The following is an 18,973-nucleotide window of genomic DNA, read 5'->3' as shown; positions in this document are numbered from 1 at the left end:
CAGGCCTCAACTCCACTTTCTCAATACAATGATTGAACACTTGTAAGAGTGAAGAATCTAATGGATTAAAACATATTTCCTATAGAATAAATTACCAAAATTGTTATCAGGAAACATTTGTTTATGAAAATAAATGATTACATTTAAAAAATAAAGACATTGGTCCTGGTGGGCTGAACTAATTTCTCTTTTCCATATTTTATGTGCAAAGCTGGAAAATTAGGAAATGCATGTGTGTTTATTTGTGAATACTAGTATATAATGCAAAACTTAAAAAGGAAGAGAACAAACATCATCATTCACAAGATCAAAATATTACTTTCAAACAAAAACTGGATTTCAGAAAGGATATGAAATACTGATCCATTTTAAAATTACTACTTTCCTACAATATATTATTTTAGTGGAAACCAATGACTTGTTACTCCACGTTATTCAATAAGTTAACTCAATTTGTGACATTTTGAATATTGCATGAATACTATTTTAAATGCATTTGATGAAAGATGTCTGAAACCTTGAACTAATCTTCCTTGCATTGGCATAACATAAAATGTTTTGCATGATCAATCTCTCAAACAGTCACTTGTATTTATTTGCATTATCTGTATACAAATTGTATGCAAGTAATATAATGTCTTTTCAACTATGACGTGAAATTGCAGAAAGAAAGCAAAACCAATCTATTTAAGCTTTGATTAAAATAACAATTAATTCTGTAGGTCCATATTTATTTCTTTTAATTTTGTGATTCATACCTATCATACCAGTACTGACATGAAGGTACTGCTTTGTAAAATAATCAGTGAGGTGGCTAATATATGATGTGATTTTGGTAACATCAATGCTAAACAGAACTCAAAAAAACACAATATATGGACAACCACAATTTCTTTTTGTATCAAGACCTCATGCAGCAGGCAGCAATGGTGATGGGGACACCGAGAAGAGATGAAAAAGCTGGTGCTGGAAAAGCACAACACGTCAGGCAGCATTGGAGGAGCAGGAGAGTTGATGTTCATCAGGAATGTGGGTGGGGATGGGGGACAACTAAGAGGGTGGGGGTGGGGCTGGGGGGGGACAGTAGGTGGGCAGGTGGAGGATAATTGTGATAGATCAGTGGGAAGGGTGGAGCAGATAGATGGGAAGGAAAATGGACAGGTCAACAGAACGGTACCAAGTTGGAGGGGTGGATCTGGGACTGCTGTGCTTTTCCAGCACCACCCTTTTCAACTCTGATTCTCCAGCACCTGCAATCTTCACTTCTCCTAACATTGAGCAGGGAGCAGAGCAGATTTCAAAGACATCTGGCAGCAATCAGCAACATGGAGAAAGGCAGCTCGAGTAGTGGGGCGCCATGATGTCTCAGTGGTTAGCACTGTTGCCTCACAGCACCAGGGATCCAGGTTCGATTCCAGCCTCATGTCTGTGAGGGTTTACCCCGGTTGCTCCGGTTTCCTCACACAATCCAAAGACGTGCAGATTAAGTGATTTGGCTGTGCTAAATTGCCCACAGTGTTCAGGGATGTGTAGGTTAAGTGCATTAGTCAGGAATAAATATAGGATAATAGGGTAGGTCTTGGTGGGTTACTCTTTGGAGGGTAGGTGTGTACATATTGGGTCGAAGGCCTGTTTCCACAATGTAGAGCTTCTAGGATTCCATTTGAATAGACACTTGACATACAAAGAAAGTATGTCTCATTTAGTGAAAGGGTTGATGAGAACGAAGTCAGACAAAGCAATTCCGTGGCCTAATGTAACCCACAGTCAATCCATTTACATAGTATAAATAGTTGCTTAACATCTCTTTCTGTTTGCAGTAGCCTGATGCCAGTGGAATAAAGAATCAATAAATAATTTTAAAACCCCTGCTTCATGATTTCTGAGTCATGTGTTAAAATTTCATGTTACATTTCTGATAGAGTTGGCAGGATTCTACTGTGCAGACATCAAGATATGAGGGATGAGATTAAGGAGCTGAAACGGTCAGTGAGGGAGGCTGAAGCTGTTCCAAGGTCACTCCGACTCTGATTCCTTAAGACGCTCAGACTACAATTCAGCACATCCTTACTGATGGGTGAGCTCCAAACTAAGTTCCAAACAGGTAGAACCAGGTGTAGTCTCACTTTTGCCATCTATCTCAAAAGAGGATCTCCCACGCTTCAACATTAGCAGACTGCACAATACAGGAAGGTCCAATACCCATCTTGACATCAGTAGTCCTGGCAAATGATATTGAGCAAAGCAAATAACTTAATGGGTGTTGCAGAACCTGAGATATCAGTGAGTATTGGCTCAAGTGAAAGTGGAGTTGCATAGTGAGGCAGAACAGAAGAAGGGTCACTGGACCCAAAACATTAACTAAGCTTTCCATTCGCAGATGCTTCCACAACTGCTGAGTTTTTCCAGCTATTTCTGATTTTATTTCTTATATGAGCCTGGTATCTTTTGCTGACGGGTAATGTGCAAAAAGGAAAATCAAGCATCTTATAAGCATTTGGATAGGTTCACAGTAGACATCATGTTAATAAGCAAAGAACCTAAACTGAACTAGGCTTGTGACCCCGAGCGCAAAATGTACTTGCAGCAGCGTTACAATGATAGGTGCTTGTGCAGATAAAGGTTTATTTATGAAGTCCAGAAGAGTCCTGTAAATAGATCAAAGATGTGCCATGAGGATCACAGATGATGTAGGGCACAAGTGACTGGTACGCATGGGCATTCACAAGATGTTGGTGCCCAACATTCAACACAGAGGTCTTTTGGAGCAAATGCTAGTTGAACCCATCAAGGACCTTATCCAAATCACACTGGCCTAAACAGTCTTTCCAGGTGATGCAGCATTTCACCTGTACCCCCTTCAAACTTGTACATCATTTTGCTGCACCAAATGTCACTTATTCTACATTGGAGAAACCAAAGTGGGTGACCACTTTGCAGAACATAGCCAGCCCATGTGCAAGCATGACCACTCCCCCCACTATTGCATAAACGCTGTCCCCTGCACATTTAACTTCAGCACTGATAAAGAGTCTTCTCGACTCAATGTTAACTTGCTTTCTCTCCATGAATGCTGTCTGATCTGCTATGATCTCCAGCATTTTTTGTTTTCAGTTCTTCACATTGAAGCATCTCTGCATCCTCCTTACCGTTCACTCTCCCATTCTGCTTTGCACCATCTGCAAACTTGGAGATACGTATTTTGTTACTTCATATTGTGAATAGCTGGGGTCCAACAAGCACTGGTGTCAGCAATATCCCCCTAGTCACTGGCTGTCTTTCAGAGCACTACTCCTTCATCAGGTAACTAGAGGGACAGGCTCCTAAGTCTCAGAATTTATAGCAAAAGGTCACAATGTCATGCAATTAAAACAATATACTGAACAAATCTAGCTTGCTGTTAAGACTTAACCAAAACAGTCTTTACCAAGGTGTGTCCATTGGTGAGATCTAAAGACTTAAGAGCATTCTAGGTTTGTACAATGTCATGACACTGAGACTTTTTACTATACATTGTGTCTTATAATCCTGCCCCACTACTTACCTGACGAAGGAATAGCACTTTGAAAACGAATGCTTCCAAACAAACCTGTCGGATATAACCTGGTGTTGTGATTTTTAACTTTGTCCACCCCAGTCCAACACCGGCACCCCACATCATTTTGAAAATGAAAGACAGTTCTGAAAAATTACATTCATAAACTTAACATGAAGTCATTAATGGAAGAAACCTTTCCTGGACAGAACAATTGCTTTGCGGAGTGACACACCTGTTTGATTCCTCTCATAGCAATCCTCATACCGCACCTGCACCTGTTCACCACACCTGCACTACTTCACAACAGGTGTATACTCTCTCCCTCTCGCGAGACTCCCTACCGTTGTCACGTGCTCAATAGTGACATTTCAAGACGGTCCCCGCCCCTTGCGTCACGTATGGAGTTGCATCCCTGCCCCCCCATGTCACGTGTAGTGTTGCATCCCCGCCCCTTGTGTCACGTGCCGAGTCGCATCCCGCCCCTTGTGTCACGTGCCGAGTCGCATCCCGCCCCCCTTGTGTCACGTGCCGCGCTCCAGACCGTCCCGGAGCAAGATGGCGTCGGGCGGTGGGATTTGCTGAGACCGAGCGGCTTCGGCGAAAAAAGGAAAAGCTGCGCTTCGGGCTATTTGTGCTAATAATGCGAGTGTGAAATGTTTTCCGCTCCGACAGTGTTGATGACAAGACCTGCTCTCTCTATGCGGACGAGGAGTGAGGAGTTGTGCAGCTGCAGTTATCACATACATAAACATTTCTTTAGGACTCCCAGTTCCTGAGTGTTTATCAAACACAAGCTCGGGCTCCGGCTCCGGCTCTGGAGGAAATGGCAGACTCGCAGCATCGGCCCCGTGCCGCCGGCAAACCGCCGCACTCCCAGCCACTGACTCTCTCACGGCTCCGAGAAGAGCACGGAAAGGTAAAGGCCGTAAATAAGCGGCAGCAGCTGCAGCGGCGGCCATTGTGTTAAAATCAGGCGGAAGAACGAGGAGAAGGAGCCTGGGCTGCAGCGGGGTTTTTGTTTCAGGCTCCAGCCTGCGGGCCCAGGTTATGTTTTGGTCAAAGTGTCACCGCCCGGTCTGCCCAGATCCGTTGTCACCTGTTTACTGGTGGCTCAGACAGAACTCCTCCTCCCCCCGGTGTAGCGGTGTCTGGGCCGGGTTGTGATTCCGATCCCTTTGTTATTTTCATCGATTGAAGGGCAGTCGGTCCAGCTCGGGTAGAAATCTCCCGTCAGCGAAACGGGAATATTTTTTACATGTTGCTTCCATCTTTCTGGGAGTTTATTTACATTCATCTCCCCAGTGAGATGAGTAACCTGGTTCTCATCTTTCAAAAAATAACGTTTTCTACTTTTAGTGACCAAAACCGTTGTCTAGTGTAGAACTCTAATAGCTGTCAACGCAAACAATATTTTGAAAAGTTTATTGGTTCGTTGTCACGTGCAGAAGTACACAAGTTTTGTTTACGAGCATTAGGCAGATTAAGCGTGTACAGATCTGAAGTTGTAAAAAGACTTAGACGGATACAGGTTACCTCGCACAGGGGATGCAGTCGGTGAGATCACTTAACGAGATCAGTATTATTTGAGGCTAGAGAATTCATGCATCAGTCTAATAACAGCCAGGGAGAAGCTGTTCCTGAACCTGTTGGTGCGTCTGTGTGTGTGTTCAGGCTTCTGTATCTTCCAACATATATGATGTTAGACTCATTTTCTGATTTTTTTGACACTCGGGATTTAGTGTATATCTGACAAATAAGACACTGAGAGGTTTCCTCAAGATGCAGAACTAGGGAGAATAGTCTCTCAATAAGAAATCAATCATCAAAACTGAAATCAGAAAGAATTTCCTCATTCACAGGATTGTGAATCTTTGGAATTCTCTGCTGTCTCCTGCTGTCGGTTCAAGGAGAAGTACAGCACAGGAACAGGCCCTTCAGCCCTCTACTTGTGTTCAATGTTTAATTTTATGGGCATGAAGGAATATGAAGATCAGGTGGGAAGTTGGAGGTAAAGTTAAAGACCAATCGTAATCATTTTGAATGGTGGAGCAGGCTTGATGAGCCATATAATTTTGTTGCTTTTTTTTGTAATATCACTCACATTGAGACAGTTTCGACAATTGCTTTTTCCTGACACATTGTTCTGTAATGGTTCACTCTAATTCCCTTGTTTTTCTAATTTTCTCTTTTCTATTTGTCCAATTTGCACGGTAAAACCCAATCCATAGGCTCATGCCCAAGAATGCTTTCAGTTATCCTCATTTTTCCAAGTAGTAATTTATGTACAGGTCTGACCGTGATAGTCAGCTGCAGGGTATTACCACTATACATGCTTATTTCTCTCTTGATATGCTCACAATCAGCAGGGAACTCATGATAGCAATCAGAAGATCTTTTGCTTCATAGCCCATAATTGGCAGCGAAACCATTAAGAGTGCACCTAAGTCCCAGCTTCATTGACAGTACAACTGAAACTATGTATGGCTGATCTAGTTTCTGGATAAACTCTTTTTGAACGACTGGGTAAACATTCTTTTTAGTTATTTGACTAGTTGATCCAGTAATTCATAAGTAATTGGTTTACTCTGGTAGAGTTTCATAACAGGAACTCAATTGCAGTAATTTCAAATTGTGGAAATAGTTAATAATTTATAATATGCTTTAAAATGAGTCATTCCTGTATCACACTGTTCTAATGTATTTTGCCAAATATGTTTTATGTAAATTTAGTAATGACTGACATCAGGTGATGTAGAAGAAAGAACTGACTCCCAAGTTTTTGAGCCAAGCTTATCTTGGAGAGTTGATGTGCAAAATTTAAATGAATATTTGTATTAAGAGTTGGCAGCATTATTTTTTCATGCAAATCAAAGTTTTATCAAATATCTATGCTTGAATCACAGGCTACAATGACCATCTTTAAATTTAAGAATACAATGGCGGTTGTGTAACCTGTTTAATAACAGGCCAGGAATATTTCAAGATCCCCTGGAAGCTCACATTATGACACCAGGATGATGGTGTAAGGTGTTCACACTTGGAGACAATGGTATCAGTCTCTGAGATCACAGTAGGGAAACCACTGTGACTCAATGGCTGAGAAAGATGTTGAAAATATTAGATTGTCAACCATTGTGCTGTCAACTGTCAAGTTACTAGTAGGATTGGAAAAAATTTGGATCAAGGTAGCTAATAAGTATTTCTCTTTCTGTAAAACGCATGCTTCTTTCATTGTCCATATAACATAGCAAAATTAGGCCAATCAACCCAATGTGTCTGCTCTGACATTTCATTATGGCTGATTAGCTTCTCAACCCCATTCTGCTGCCTTTATGTTGTAATCCTTGATCCCCTTATCAGTCAAGAATCTATCTCTGTCTTAAATACAACTTGGTGACCTTACTCCTCTGCGGCAATGAGTTCCACAATTAACCAGGCTCAATATGCCAAATGTGGTCTGACCAGACTCTTGTACAGCTTCAGCAGTAGATTTCCTAACAAAGTGCATAATCTGTCACTTTCTCACATTGTATTCCATGTGCGATTTCTTTGCCACTCTCCTATCTGTCCAAGTTCTTCCGCAGCTTCACCACTTCCATTGTTAATACCTGTCCCTTAACCTATCTTTGTGTCATCTGCAAACTTAGCAACAATAACCTCTGTTCCTTTGTCCAGGTAGTTAATGTATAACATGACTAGTTGTGGTCCCAAAACTGACGTGTTTGTGATTCTGCTTGTCACCCTGAAAAACATCCCTTTGCCCCACTCTCTACCTACTGCCAGTCAGCCTATCCTCTATCCATACTGGTACCTTGCCCCTAACACCATTGGCTTTTATCTTATTGAGCAACCTCCTGTATGGCACCTTGTCAGAGGCCTTCTGGAAACCCAGACAGATAATGTCAAATGTAAACGGCTCCATTTCGGAATGGCAGGCAGTGACCAGTGGGGTACCTCAGGGATCAGTACTGGGACCGCAGCTTTTTGCAATATATGTTAATGATATAGAAGATGATATTAGCAATAACATTAGCAAATTTGCTGATGATACTAAGCTGGATGGCAGGGTGAAATGTGATGATGTTAGGAGATTACAGGGTGACCTGGACAAGTTAGGTGAGTGGTCAGATGCATGGCAGATGCAGTTTAATGTGGATAAATGTATGGTTATCCACTTGGTGGCAAGAACAGGAAGGCAGATTACTATTTAAATGGAATCAATTTAGGTAAAGGGGCAGTACAGAGAGATCTGGGTGTTCTTGTACACCAGTCAATAAAGGTAAGCATGTAGGTGCAGCAGGTAGTGAAGAAGGCTAATAGCATGCTGGCCTTCATATCAAGAGGGATTGAGTATAGAAGCAAAGAGGTTCTTCTGCAGCTGTTCAGGGCCCTGGTGAGACCATACCTGGAGTACTGTGTGCAGTTCTGGTCTCCAAATTTGAGGAAAGACATTCTGGCTATTGAGGGAGTGCAGCGTAGGTTCACGAGGTCAATTCCTGAAATGGCGGGATTACCTTACACTGAAAGACTGAAGCGACTGGGCTTGTATACCCTTGGGTTTAGTAGACTGAGAGGGGATCTGATTGAGACAGATAAGATTATTAAAGGATTGGACACTCTGGCGGCAGGAAAGTCTCTGGATTCATTTAAGAAAGAGTTGGATAGAGCTCTCATGGATAGTGGAATCAAGGGTTATGGAGATACCTGAAGAAGAGCTCATGCCCGAAATGTCGATTCTCCTGCTCCTTGGATGCTGCCTGACCTGCTGCGCTTTTCCAGCAACACATTTTCAGTTCGGTTATGGAGATAAGGCAGGGACAGGATACTGATTAAGGATGATCAGCCATGATCATATTGAATGGTGGTGCAGGGCTTGAAGGACAGAATGGCCTACTCCTGCACCTGTTGTCTAACTGGATCTCCTTTCTCTAACTTGCTTGTTACCTTAAAGAATTCTAACAGATTTGTCAGGTGTGACCTCCGAATGTGCGACTGTCATGTTGAATCAGCCCTATTTAGCGTGCACTTCCAAATATACTTCTCATCCATAATAATGTGCTATGAAACCTTAGCAATGATCAAGGTCACACTAAATAGGTTACAGGTTCCTGTCTTCTGCCTCCCTTAAACAGGGATATTTAATTAGCTATTTCCAGTCTTCTGGGATCCTCCCTGACTCCAGTGATTTCTGAAGAATCACCACCTATGCCTCTACAATCTGCTCAGTTATCTTCTTTAGAACTTTTGGGTGAGGTTCATCTGGTCCACATAATTTATCCACCTTGAGACCTTTCAGCTTCCCATGCACCTTCTCCTTAGTGAAGACCACGACACTCCTGCCCTTTGACTTTTGCAGTTCTGGTGTGCTGCTAATGTGAAAACTGATGCAAAGTACCGATTCAGTTCCTCTGCCATTTCTTTGTTCTCCATTACTGCTTCTCCAGCCTAATTTTCCAGCAATCCAATGTCCACTCATGCCTGTCTCTTACCTTTAAGGTATCTAAAGAAACTCTTTGCAATCTTGGTTTCTATTACTAGCTAGCTTCTCTTCCCTTATTGCTTTTTTAGTTGCCATCTGCTGGTTTCTAAAGGCCAACCAATCCTCTGGTTTTCCAGTAATCATCTTCAGATTGTATGCTATTTATTTTGCTTGTATGCTGCCCCTGACTTCCTTTGTCAGCCACGGTTGCTTTGTCTTCTCTTCGTATTTTTCTTTTGTTGGATACATTTCTGCTATGCTTCCTAAATTCAGTGAGAAACTGCAATTGCTATTCCACATCTTCCCTGGTAGGTCCCCCTTCCAATTAATTATGGCCGGCTCCTCCCCTATGTGTTTGTAGTTGTCTTTGCTCAATTGTAGTACCATTTGATTCCAGCTTCTCCCCCTCAAACTGGAGGGTAAATTATGTTATCTTGTGGGCACTGCTCCATTGGGAATTCCTTCACCTTAAGCTCCCTAATCAAGTCTCTTGCAGTACCAGTCACCAAATCCAGAATTGCCTGTCCTTTAGTAGGCTCTACCACATGCTGCTCCAAAAAATCAACTCTTCGACATTCCACAATTTATTTTTCCTGAGATCTGCTACCAACCTGATTTTCCTAGTCCATCTACATATTGAAGCCCATGCTTGTTATAATGAGACATTTTTTAATATTTCCTATTTCCTGATTTATTTTCTTCCCTACATCCTGACTCTTGCTTCAATACCTGTATACAACTCCCATCTGTGAAAAAGAATGCAAAGAAGGCTTAGATATCAATGAGTATCACAAAAAAAAAGAGTCTTGTTTGGTCAGAGTTGAAGTGATTTGGCTTTTGCCAGCTACCATAAGAGCGAGATGGTCTCTTGTTGAAGCCACCCATTTATGGATTCCAGGAGATTTGTCCTGGTATAACGGAGGGGAACACCACAGGCAAAGGCTGTTTTGCTGGAAATGATTTTAGGAACCACTCCAAAAATTTATTTCAAACAGGTGGTTCCTTTAACTCACAGCAGAGGGGAAGCGTAAATCCATTCAAAGTGGGAACAACTGTGAACTGTTCACTATGAACACTGTAATTCTGTGGAGAGTAATATGTAATAAGTGTAAACATGTTCCTTTCAGTATTTTAATATATTTTACGTAGAAAAAGCAAATGTGCAGTTAATAATGCTTTACCATTTATCAAGGTAAAAATAATGAAAGTTTGTTGAATCATTCTTTTTTGGTATAAACTGGACATTTATTGGTTGGGACAAAATTTAAACTAACAGGTTTTCAGTGACTTCCTCTGTATTTATTGAAAAGTTTAATATTGTACCATCAACTATTTCTCATGGCAACCATTCTCTTGCTGCTCATTGTCTGTGATCTTCAGGGTATCTTCAGCTTTGCATTGAAATGTCTTTTGTTGAAAAGCAACTACCTCTAGTTCTTTCTGCTGGTTCGATGACAGCAGGAGCAGCAGACTTCCACATGATGACAGCATTTCACCTGCTGCCAAGATAGCAAGTCTCAGAACCTTTGGTCAGAAAGTAGTCCATTAACTCTTCAGGAGTGAAATAATAATTTGAGTGCTGACAAGTGGATTGGCAGTGGGGGAAGGAGGCAAGTGTGTCTGTTCCTTTGAAAGCAGATTTTGGAAATTGGGGGTGATGAGAACTTGCACTTGGATAATTTTGCCGTTTTTAAAAATCATTGTGAAGCCCCAAATAAAATCAATACTCCAATTACAGATGTTATCTCTTATGTCCCTCAATTTTTTTTGTCTACCTGTTTGAGAAGTATTTATGGGTGAGAGCCAGGATCTTGCTTACATAGCCAAATGTCATGCACTAGCATGAACAGTGACGTAGGCAATTCAGCCACAATGTTGAAGCTGAACCTGTCCCTTTGTGATCTGATACCTCCACATGCAGGATGTCACTAAGATTTATTGGATAATGATAGAACAGGATTTAATTTTTGCTTTACCTGTTGAGGGGACCAAATTTATTAACTCTCAACAGAGCAGTGAAAGAACAAGATAGTATGTCCATACTAAATTTTCAAAAGCATTCACATGTAGTCTGTCTTTATGTTGGCAGATTGTGTATATGTAGCAGCACATTTTTTAAATGATTTGGACAAGAACCTAATTAATTTAAAATAAAGTATTGACAGTGTTTCAGTCTTATGGCTGAAGGAACATTGGAGGTGATTGATTTTAAAGTAATTTTAAAGTAAAGTGTGTAACCAAGGATATCACTCCCTTCTGTTTTAGCAACCTTTGATCCTTCCCTCCTATGACAATCAAACTTTAAACTCTCTTGGTTCCATGAATCGCCTTATCTGTTTGCTTTTCTGCCTTTTGAAGTTCATTTGCATTCTACTGCTTTTTGTATAGAAGAATTGTGTCAAATTAATTCAGACTTACGTTTTACTCTTTTAGATGTACAACTTGTGTAGAATTACTTTGCTTATGTAATTGGAAGCAAGTTAATCAACTTTTGATACAAACTGAAAAAAATGTCCTTGTCAAAATATTCCTGAGCTCCTTCGTTGTACCAAATATTTAGCCTGTCACTTTTTCAATGAACAGTTCTTCAGATTGTCTATGAAGTGCATTACTCGCAAAGTATTCCATTTTTTAATTGAAGATTAGATTGCATTGCATTTTGTATTTTGTTTTTGTGATCACATCTCACCTAAAAGGTGATCTTGTTCATTGCATTTACCTAGTTGTTTTGCTTCAAATTGTGCTCATATGAAGTGATGTCAATAACTTTCACAAAAAACAATTAACTCATTCGGAAAGAAAGGCAAAGGGGGGAATATGCCTTGAGTTCAGATAACTTTCCCTTAGGAAATTGGGCAGGCATTTGATTTGGTCACATGTGAAAGATAAGGAATTCATGAGAGATTTGTATACCCAATTTGAGGAAAGCAACATCTTTTTATCTCCCTAGTTCATTATTTTAACTAAAGTTGTTTTTAGTGAAATGTTTGTGAAGGAAAAACTAAAGTATCCATTTATATTACCATGAGACACCGATACTGCTTACAAACAAATGAAAGTCTTCCCAAAATCTTTTGTTTCAGGTTTTTTGGTCAATTAAGTTGCAGTTTTTTTGCTATATTTTTGTTTACAGTATGAACAGTCTTGGAATTCTTGACATTGCTTTTCATGAGCAGTTGTCTATTTTAATAACAGGTGGTTTCAAGCTGCAAGGAAAAAATCCAGCACTGGTAAGCTCAAACATTTGTGAACATGTTTACTGTATTATAGTCTTTCACATTTTTTTATTTTGCTTGTCAATTATTAGAAATATATCCTGTCAGTGAAAATTGATCAACATGGAAAAACATGTATCTTAATATTTGTTCATTGTTTTCATGGGTGAAAGTAATTTTCTTGCTGTACTTAATACTAAACAGGCCATCAATATGAAACTCCTAATAATTCTTTATTAATAACTGAACTTAGTATTCCCGGATCTGAGAGTTAAAGAATATCGTGTACTTTGTAAATAACATAAATGAAGTTTTAAAACTGTTCATACAGCTGAGTTATTTTGTACTTCCGGCGCAGAGCTTAAATTCAAGATCATTCATTTGGCAAACTAAAGAATTATCTCATTGATGTGGAGAACAGATGTTATGGTTTGGAGTTTGTGTTCTTGGCTTTGTTCTGCCAGATCCCAGCTATTTTAAACAGTAATAGATGGGTGGGTGAACTACTATATTAATATAAATGCTAATATACTTGGATTTGTCAAATCTGAATCCACTGTAACCCAGAATTTATGCATGGAATCGGCTAGCTTTCTTATGAGGTTGACGGAGAGAAAATCAAATTCAAGATATTGTAGAAATTCTCACATCTCTTCCCATCTGTTCTCCTTCATTTTCCACATCAGTGATAGAACTTTTGCCTCTGATTAACAATGAGAAGAAATTCATTGGGATTTCTGCTGTTGATTTTCAGTGTGCTTGCATGGCCTTTTTTTTTTGTTATTGTTCAATGCTTTTCAAGTTCAAGGACACTGACCACATTTGTGCTGCCTTCAATCATTTGACATTGTCGAGCTTTTGATAAGAACAGCAATTGAACCTGATTTCTTACCTTACCTGCCAGTTATTTACCCACTGGTCCATTGGAAATATGCATTACATCTTCCTTCCATTGACAGATTAATTTATCATTTATGATGTTCCAGGTTCTGAAGTAATGCAGTAAGTTCTAGATTGTGTAATTATTTTGAAAAAACAATTAGAAAGTTATTGTTGAACTATTTTTATAGAATTAGAATAGTGCTTTTTAATACATTGCTAGCAAACCTTTTGAAATTTGGAAATTGTATGAGCACAATTTTCAGCTGTCTCAAAAAGTAGTGTTCTGTAGAGCATTATCAGCACTGAATCCTAATTACTGTTTACACAATATTCCTCTTGCAAAAAGTCTTTTAAGTACTTTTCTAAAGTCCCTGTAATCACATTGCATATAAGCTCTGTTAGCAATCTATATACAGGTGTAATATTAAAAGTCAAGAATTATTCATGTTTAGAAAGCAATTGATATTTATACATAAATAATTTGAATAACTCAAAATTAACTGTTAACTTTTAGGGTTAAAGTGCAAAACGACTATGAAGCCCTGCAAGGCAGGCTTAAAAATTTGCCTGATAAGGTGTCATATGATGTTATGGTGAGTATGAAATCTTCCTGAAAAGCTTTTTAGCTTTTCCTTGCAAACATTTGTGGGCTTTTTCTTTCCTCCCTGGAACGTGTGAAACTCAACCTGTTTCTCTGAGAGCTTCTCTGATTTTTAGTCTTGTAAGTTAGAGCTGTTAGCCAAGTGTCATTGACTTTCCTCGGTGAAACTTATATTGTATCCTTTGTTCAGTTCTGAATCAGTTTCCAGTTCAGAAGAATTTCACCCCAGCAGAAGGATTTTAGCTTTGGGCTATCCAAGCTGCAAGCAGTTAAGTTTTTGAGCTGTCAAAATTTAAAAGATGTTTAGGTTGTCGTAATTGGAAAGCCATCTCAAGATTATCAAAACTAGAAAGAGTCAGTTAATTATGAAATTAGAATCACAATGGAAGTGACACTTCATTGCATTTGAATATCTATAAAGAATATTGCTGATTCTACTGTACTTTCCATCCTCTTAATTTTCATTCCTCCATCCTCCACTTTTGTGATCGCCTAAGTCAAATCTTCTTAAATTGACTGGATTCCTGGTCTGTTGAGTCAGTAAAGTTATGACCACTAGTGGCTACATTTTTGCCATAATTTGTGCAACTATTTTTCTTTCCTCCTTGAAGGTACAGGATTCCTTGCTTACTCCTTGGTTTTATCCTGCCTTTAGCTGCTTTGCACAAGTGGAGATTATTATGCTGAAGTGCAGATGGAAGATAGCTCAATCTGCTAAATATAAAATTTGTCACATTTGAGCACATTCTTGTTCCAAAACCACTTGAAGATTCTAAGTAGTGATTACGGATGAGAACAAACTTGTCAGAAACAAAATGTACTGGAGGCAAAGCCTTCTAGCCTGTTTGGCTGAATCATTTCCTGCTTTAACAGTAGATTACTAGGAAGGCCCTATTTCTGAGTTCTAGTATAATTGAAACATTTGAACATAGTAACTTTTTAACCAAGAGCATCATTGTTTTCCTGCCTAATTCATAGGATTTGCAATTAACTGGCCTTAAATTTGCATTTTAAGAGTTTTAATGGTGCAGAATGCTTTATGTAAATGCCTTTTAATCTTGTTTGGGACGGATTTGGCACTGAACATTTTCACTTCAGAGCTGTCTTCCTGGATCCCTTATTGCATGTACGATGTTTATTTAAAATGAAGCTGTTTTGGTCATGGGAATCATGTACAGTATTTATAAATTTTCAACTCCAAGTTTCAAGAGCATGCTATTCTTTGCAATACTTTTAATAGTTTGAAGTGTTGGATCTCCCGAAGACGACTATGAAATATATTTTTCTTGCATAAAACTGGTAAAGGTTTATTTTTAAAGAGATTATAACAATGAATTTACATTGCTGTTTTGGTTTATAGAACATTCAACTTATCATTGTAGGCTTGACATTTTTATTTCATTTTTGTTTTGTGACAGGTGCCATTTGGCCCTCTTGCATTTATGCCAGGACAGCTAATCCATACAAATGAAGTCACGGTTTTATTAGGTGACAATTGGTTTGCTAAGTGCTCGGCAAAGCAAGCACTTAGCCTGGTGGAGCACAGGAAAAAACGTAAGTTACTTTAATATTAAAAACCTGAATACACTATGGTGACAATAAATTGAGATTTAATGTTACCTTAACTTTACCTTATCTCAATTCTGAGAGCCTTCAACTGCCTTTGAATTGTTTGGGCAAACAGAAATTTCCTCCAGCTAAATATTGTCTTTGCTCCCCATCACAAATGCTACTTTGATCATGGCATCATTCATCTTACTGACAGCTGTCTGAGACGGGACCACCTCAGTTTTATTGTTGACTCTGAGGTGAGCTGCTTGCATCTGGTGCCATTACAAAGACCACCTGTTGCCACCTGTATAACATAGTTCAACTCTGTCTTTACCATGGCTTTTTTATGAAACCATCCTCCATATTTCTGCTAAATTGACTATCCCAATGCTTTCATGGACAGCTACTACTCTTCTGCCCTCCACAAATTTGGCCATTTAAAAGTTTTCTCATGTTCTAACCCACACTGATGCTCGTAGCTTACATTAACTCTGTCAAAGGTCTATTGCTGCCAATCTTTGTAATTTCTTCCAGCCTCGCAACCCGTACCCTCTATCCCCTAGATCTCTTCATTTTGCAAATCTTTACTTCTTGAGAAATACCAATTTTTAATTGCTCCAGCATTGGTGGCCTTGCTTTCAATTGTCTAAATGCTGAGTCTGAAATTTTCCCTTTCAAATTGTCACCCTCTGTACTTTTCTTTCCATTTTAAAGACATTTCCTTAAAAGGTACATCTGACTGGACTCTGGTCTAATAATTCAGCTTGGTATCCAAGTTGGTTTGGTGTCTAAATACAGGTGATAAAGAAAAGGAATTCATTTATCAGAATTCATGTTTTAATGCCATCATGAGTTTCAATGAAAGAATATCATGTACAACAAATCTAGGATTCCAAGTAGGTAATCCAAATGCTTCAGAGAATTGACTCAAGGCATTCACGTGTGGGATTGTTTGACTTTCCATTTGCTCCCTGGGTTATTGCTTATGTTTTGCTTAACTGCTTGCTCTTAACCAAGGGAAACAATCTCCAAATATTTAAGAGACTATGATGTCTGAAGTAACATAGAGATAGCTGTGAAGTAAAAGTACTTTTTTGTGCATGTTGTGCCTATACCTTTATACTTAACATGCATCCACATTGGACTTGGCTAAATCAGTTGTCCATTCTGCAATTTGTTTGCAGTTGCAGGGGCTTTTCACTCAGTAAAGTAGTCAAAACATTGTTATAGGAGAATGAAGTGGTCATGTCAATGGAAGATTTTGCAAACCTAGACTAATTTGTTTAAGCTCTAGTTCATGGGATGAATGCTTTGAGGTAATTCAGTGAGAAATGGAATTTAATTGACCTGGCAATATTTGGTGGCGACATTAAACTGTGTACAGAGGAACCTCTATTATCTGGCATCAATTATCCGAATTTCGAATTATCCGAACAAGATCGCAGGGTCCTGATGCATAGATAAACTGTTATCCGGCATTCAATTAACTGAACAAAATTCTCGCTGTCCGTGACCTTCGGATAATCTTGATTCCTCTGTATGTGCAGAGTTAAAAACAAAGCTCTATTATTTAAGGAAGGTGGAGCATCAATTGGGAAATAAATTAGTAAATCTTTCACGAAGAATAGTATGACTCAAAGCTTGTACAAGCATAAATATGATCATTCAGCATGCGTTTGTGAAAGTGGGACCACATCTGGCAAATTGAGTTAAACATTTTGAGGGACTCACTAAGTGCTTCAGAAATGTTTGTGGGTGTTTCATACACTTCAAAAAAAATGTGATTATTAACAAAACTGAAAGTTCACAAAAATTTAATATAAATTTGTATTTTGTTGGAAGGTAGGGTATAGTAAGAATAAGAGTTATGCTCTTTGTTAGGTGTCTCGGGCATCTGAACTGAGACTTAACTTTGCAATGTGATGCCTTGGCTGAAGGACTTGTAGTAGTATATAAGGGTTCACGGGTGACACCTGTTAGGAGCCGTAGTAAGTGTAAATAAAAGCAGGATGTTAGAAAGGATCACAAGTTAAATAAGTGGGCAAATCTGTCAGTGTTCACAATAGAGATTTGAGGTTATTTGGGTGATATGTGCATCACTGGTGGGCCCAGCATTTGTTGCCTATGTTGTGAGATGCCTTTTTGAACTGCTACTGTCCTTTTGGTGTGGGGACAGTAACAGTGCTGTTAGGGAGACAGATCTTGGATTTTCGTATGGTGATATAGTTCCAGGTTAGGACTTTGAGATAGAGGTATTCCCATATATCTATTGTCTTTGTCTTCCTTTGGAAGCGGTCATGGATTGTGAAGGTGTTATTTTGAAAGACCCTTAGTGAATTTCTGCAGTGCATCTTGTAGATGATACTAACACTGTCAGCGGTGGGTGGAATGACTGACACACCACATCCACAGATAATCAAGCGGTCTGCTTTTCCTGCATGGCGTCAAGCTGCACTCATTCAGGCAAGTGGGGGGATGTTCAGTCACAATCCTGGTTTGTGCCTTGTAGCTATGGAGACTTTGGAGAGTCAGGAGATGAATTATTTGTAGCATTCCTATCCTGTGATCTCCTGTAGCCACAAGTTAATATGGTTAGTTCAGTTTCTGGTCAGCGGTAATCCCCAGGATATTAATAGTAACGGAATGTCTGCCAATGCTATTGGACGTCTCGCAATATCATTAAAGTCTTGATTTGTTTTTTATGTTGAGGGACCAGAAGCCATGTATACACAAAAACCAAAATCTAGATAAGGAACATACTCGAAAAATAACACTTTTTCTTATCTTGAAAAGTAACAATTCAGAAGTGTGAAAGTGGTGCTTAAATTGTGCAGTTGCTTAGATTACTGTATTTTAGTTTGGGGACTAAACCTTTGAATGTTAAAATAAAAACTGAATTTAAAATATCAGATTCCATACTTATTTCCTGTATTTTGTTGTTGTCTCCATGCATTTTCAGGAGGTACAGCACTGATTCACTAGAATCAGATCTGGATTTGAAAGGTTAAGCTATAAGGAGTGGCATAATTTGTTTGTATTCAGTTGAGTTGAGAAGATTGAAGTATTATTGAATTGAGGTATTTGAAATGAAGGGGGAATTTAGTAGGAATGGTATCTGGTAGGGAAGTCCATTGTATGGATGCACTGAAAATGAAACTTGAGCTGGTTAGGGATGAAATCAAGAATAATTTCTTCATGTGCAAAGTGATAGAATTAGGCATTCTATGTCCAAAAGCATCTATGGATGCTTGATTGACGTTTTCAAGTTAAAGATCGATAGATTTGAATACATCAGCGCATTAAGAAAATTGAGAAAATGTTGGTAAATGGAATTGCAGTCTATATTAGCCTCATGGCAGTGTGATAGTTCCCTATCTGTGGGCCAGAAACTCTAGGTTGAAGTCTCACCAGCCTCTGGAGGTGTCACAAAATGGATGAACATGTTGATTTAAATATAATGAAAAATTAACCCTGATCTAATTGAATAGCAGAACAAGTTTTGAGCTGAGTAATTTATCGTTTTTTCTACATAAAAGGGCATACTTTTTTTATTGGAATTACGCGTATAATATTTGATTTTTCAATGTTCAGAAATATATAGCTTTGTCAAATTACTGATTGTGGCAGTTTCTAAAGGAGATTTTGTGCTGAAAAGTAAGCGTTTTTAAGGAAATAATTTAGAATGGCTTAATAATTAGCCCTGGTTC

The 18,973-nt window shown here is 39.0% G+C and overlaps 1 protein-coding gene across 2 annotated transcripts in view; it reads left to right on the top strand.

The window, feature by feature from the left end:
• Positions 1-4,060: 4,060 nt before the first annotated feature.
• uri1 (URI1 prefoldin like chaperone) overlaps positions 4,061-18,973 on the top strand; it is a 44,548-nt gene continuing 29,635 nt past the window's right edge. The window contains exons 1-4 of one of the 2 annotated variants that reach the window (XM_043706863.1): positions 4,061-4,454; positions 12,213-12,247; positions 13,629-13,707; positions 15,134-15,269. In XM_043706863.1, the coding sequence (XP_043562798.1) occupies positions 4,362-4,454; positions 12,213-12,247; positions 13,629-13,707; positions 15,134-15,269 (343 nt within the window). In that variant the 5' untranslated portion in view covers positions 4,061-4,361. The remainder of the gene's footprint in view (positions 4,455-12,212; positions 12,248-13,628; positions 13,708-15,133; positions 15,270-18,973) is intronic. The other variant, XM_043706864.1, reaches the window with a different exon arrangement.

The sequence above is a fragment of the Chiloscyllium plagiosum genome, chromosome 17, assembly GCF_004010195.1.
Source record: "Chiloscyllium plagiosum isolate BGI_BamShark_2017 chromosome 17, ASM401019v2, whole genome shotgun sequence".
Classification (NCBI taxonomy): domain Eukaryota; kingdom Metazoa; phylum Chordata; class Chondrichthyes; order Orectolobiformes; family Hemiscylliidae; genus Chiloscyllium; species Chiloscyllium plagiosum.
The sequence above is the reverse complement of the archived record's forward strand: the minus strand, read 5'-3'. Positions and strand labels throughout refer to the sequence as shown.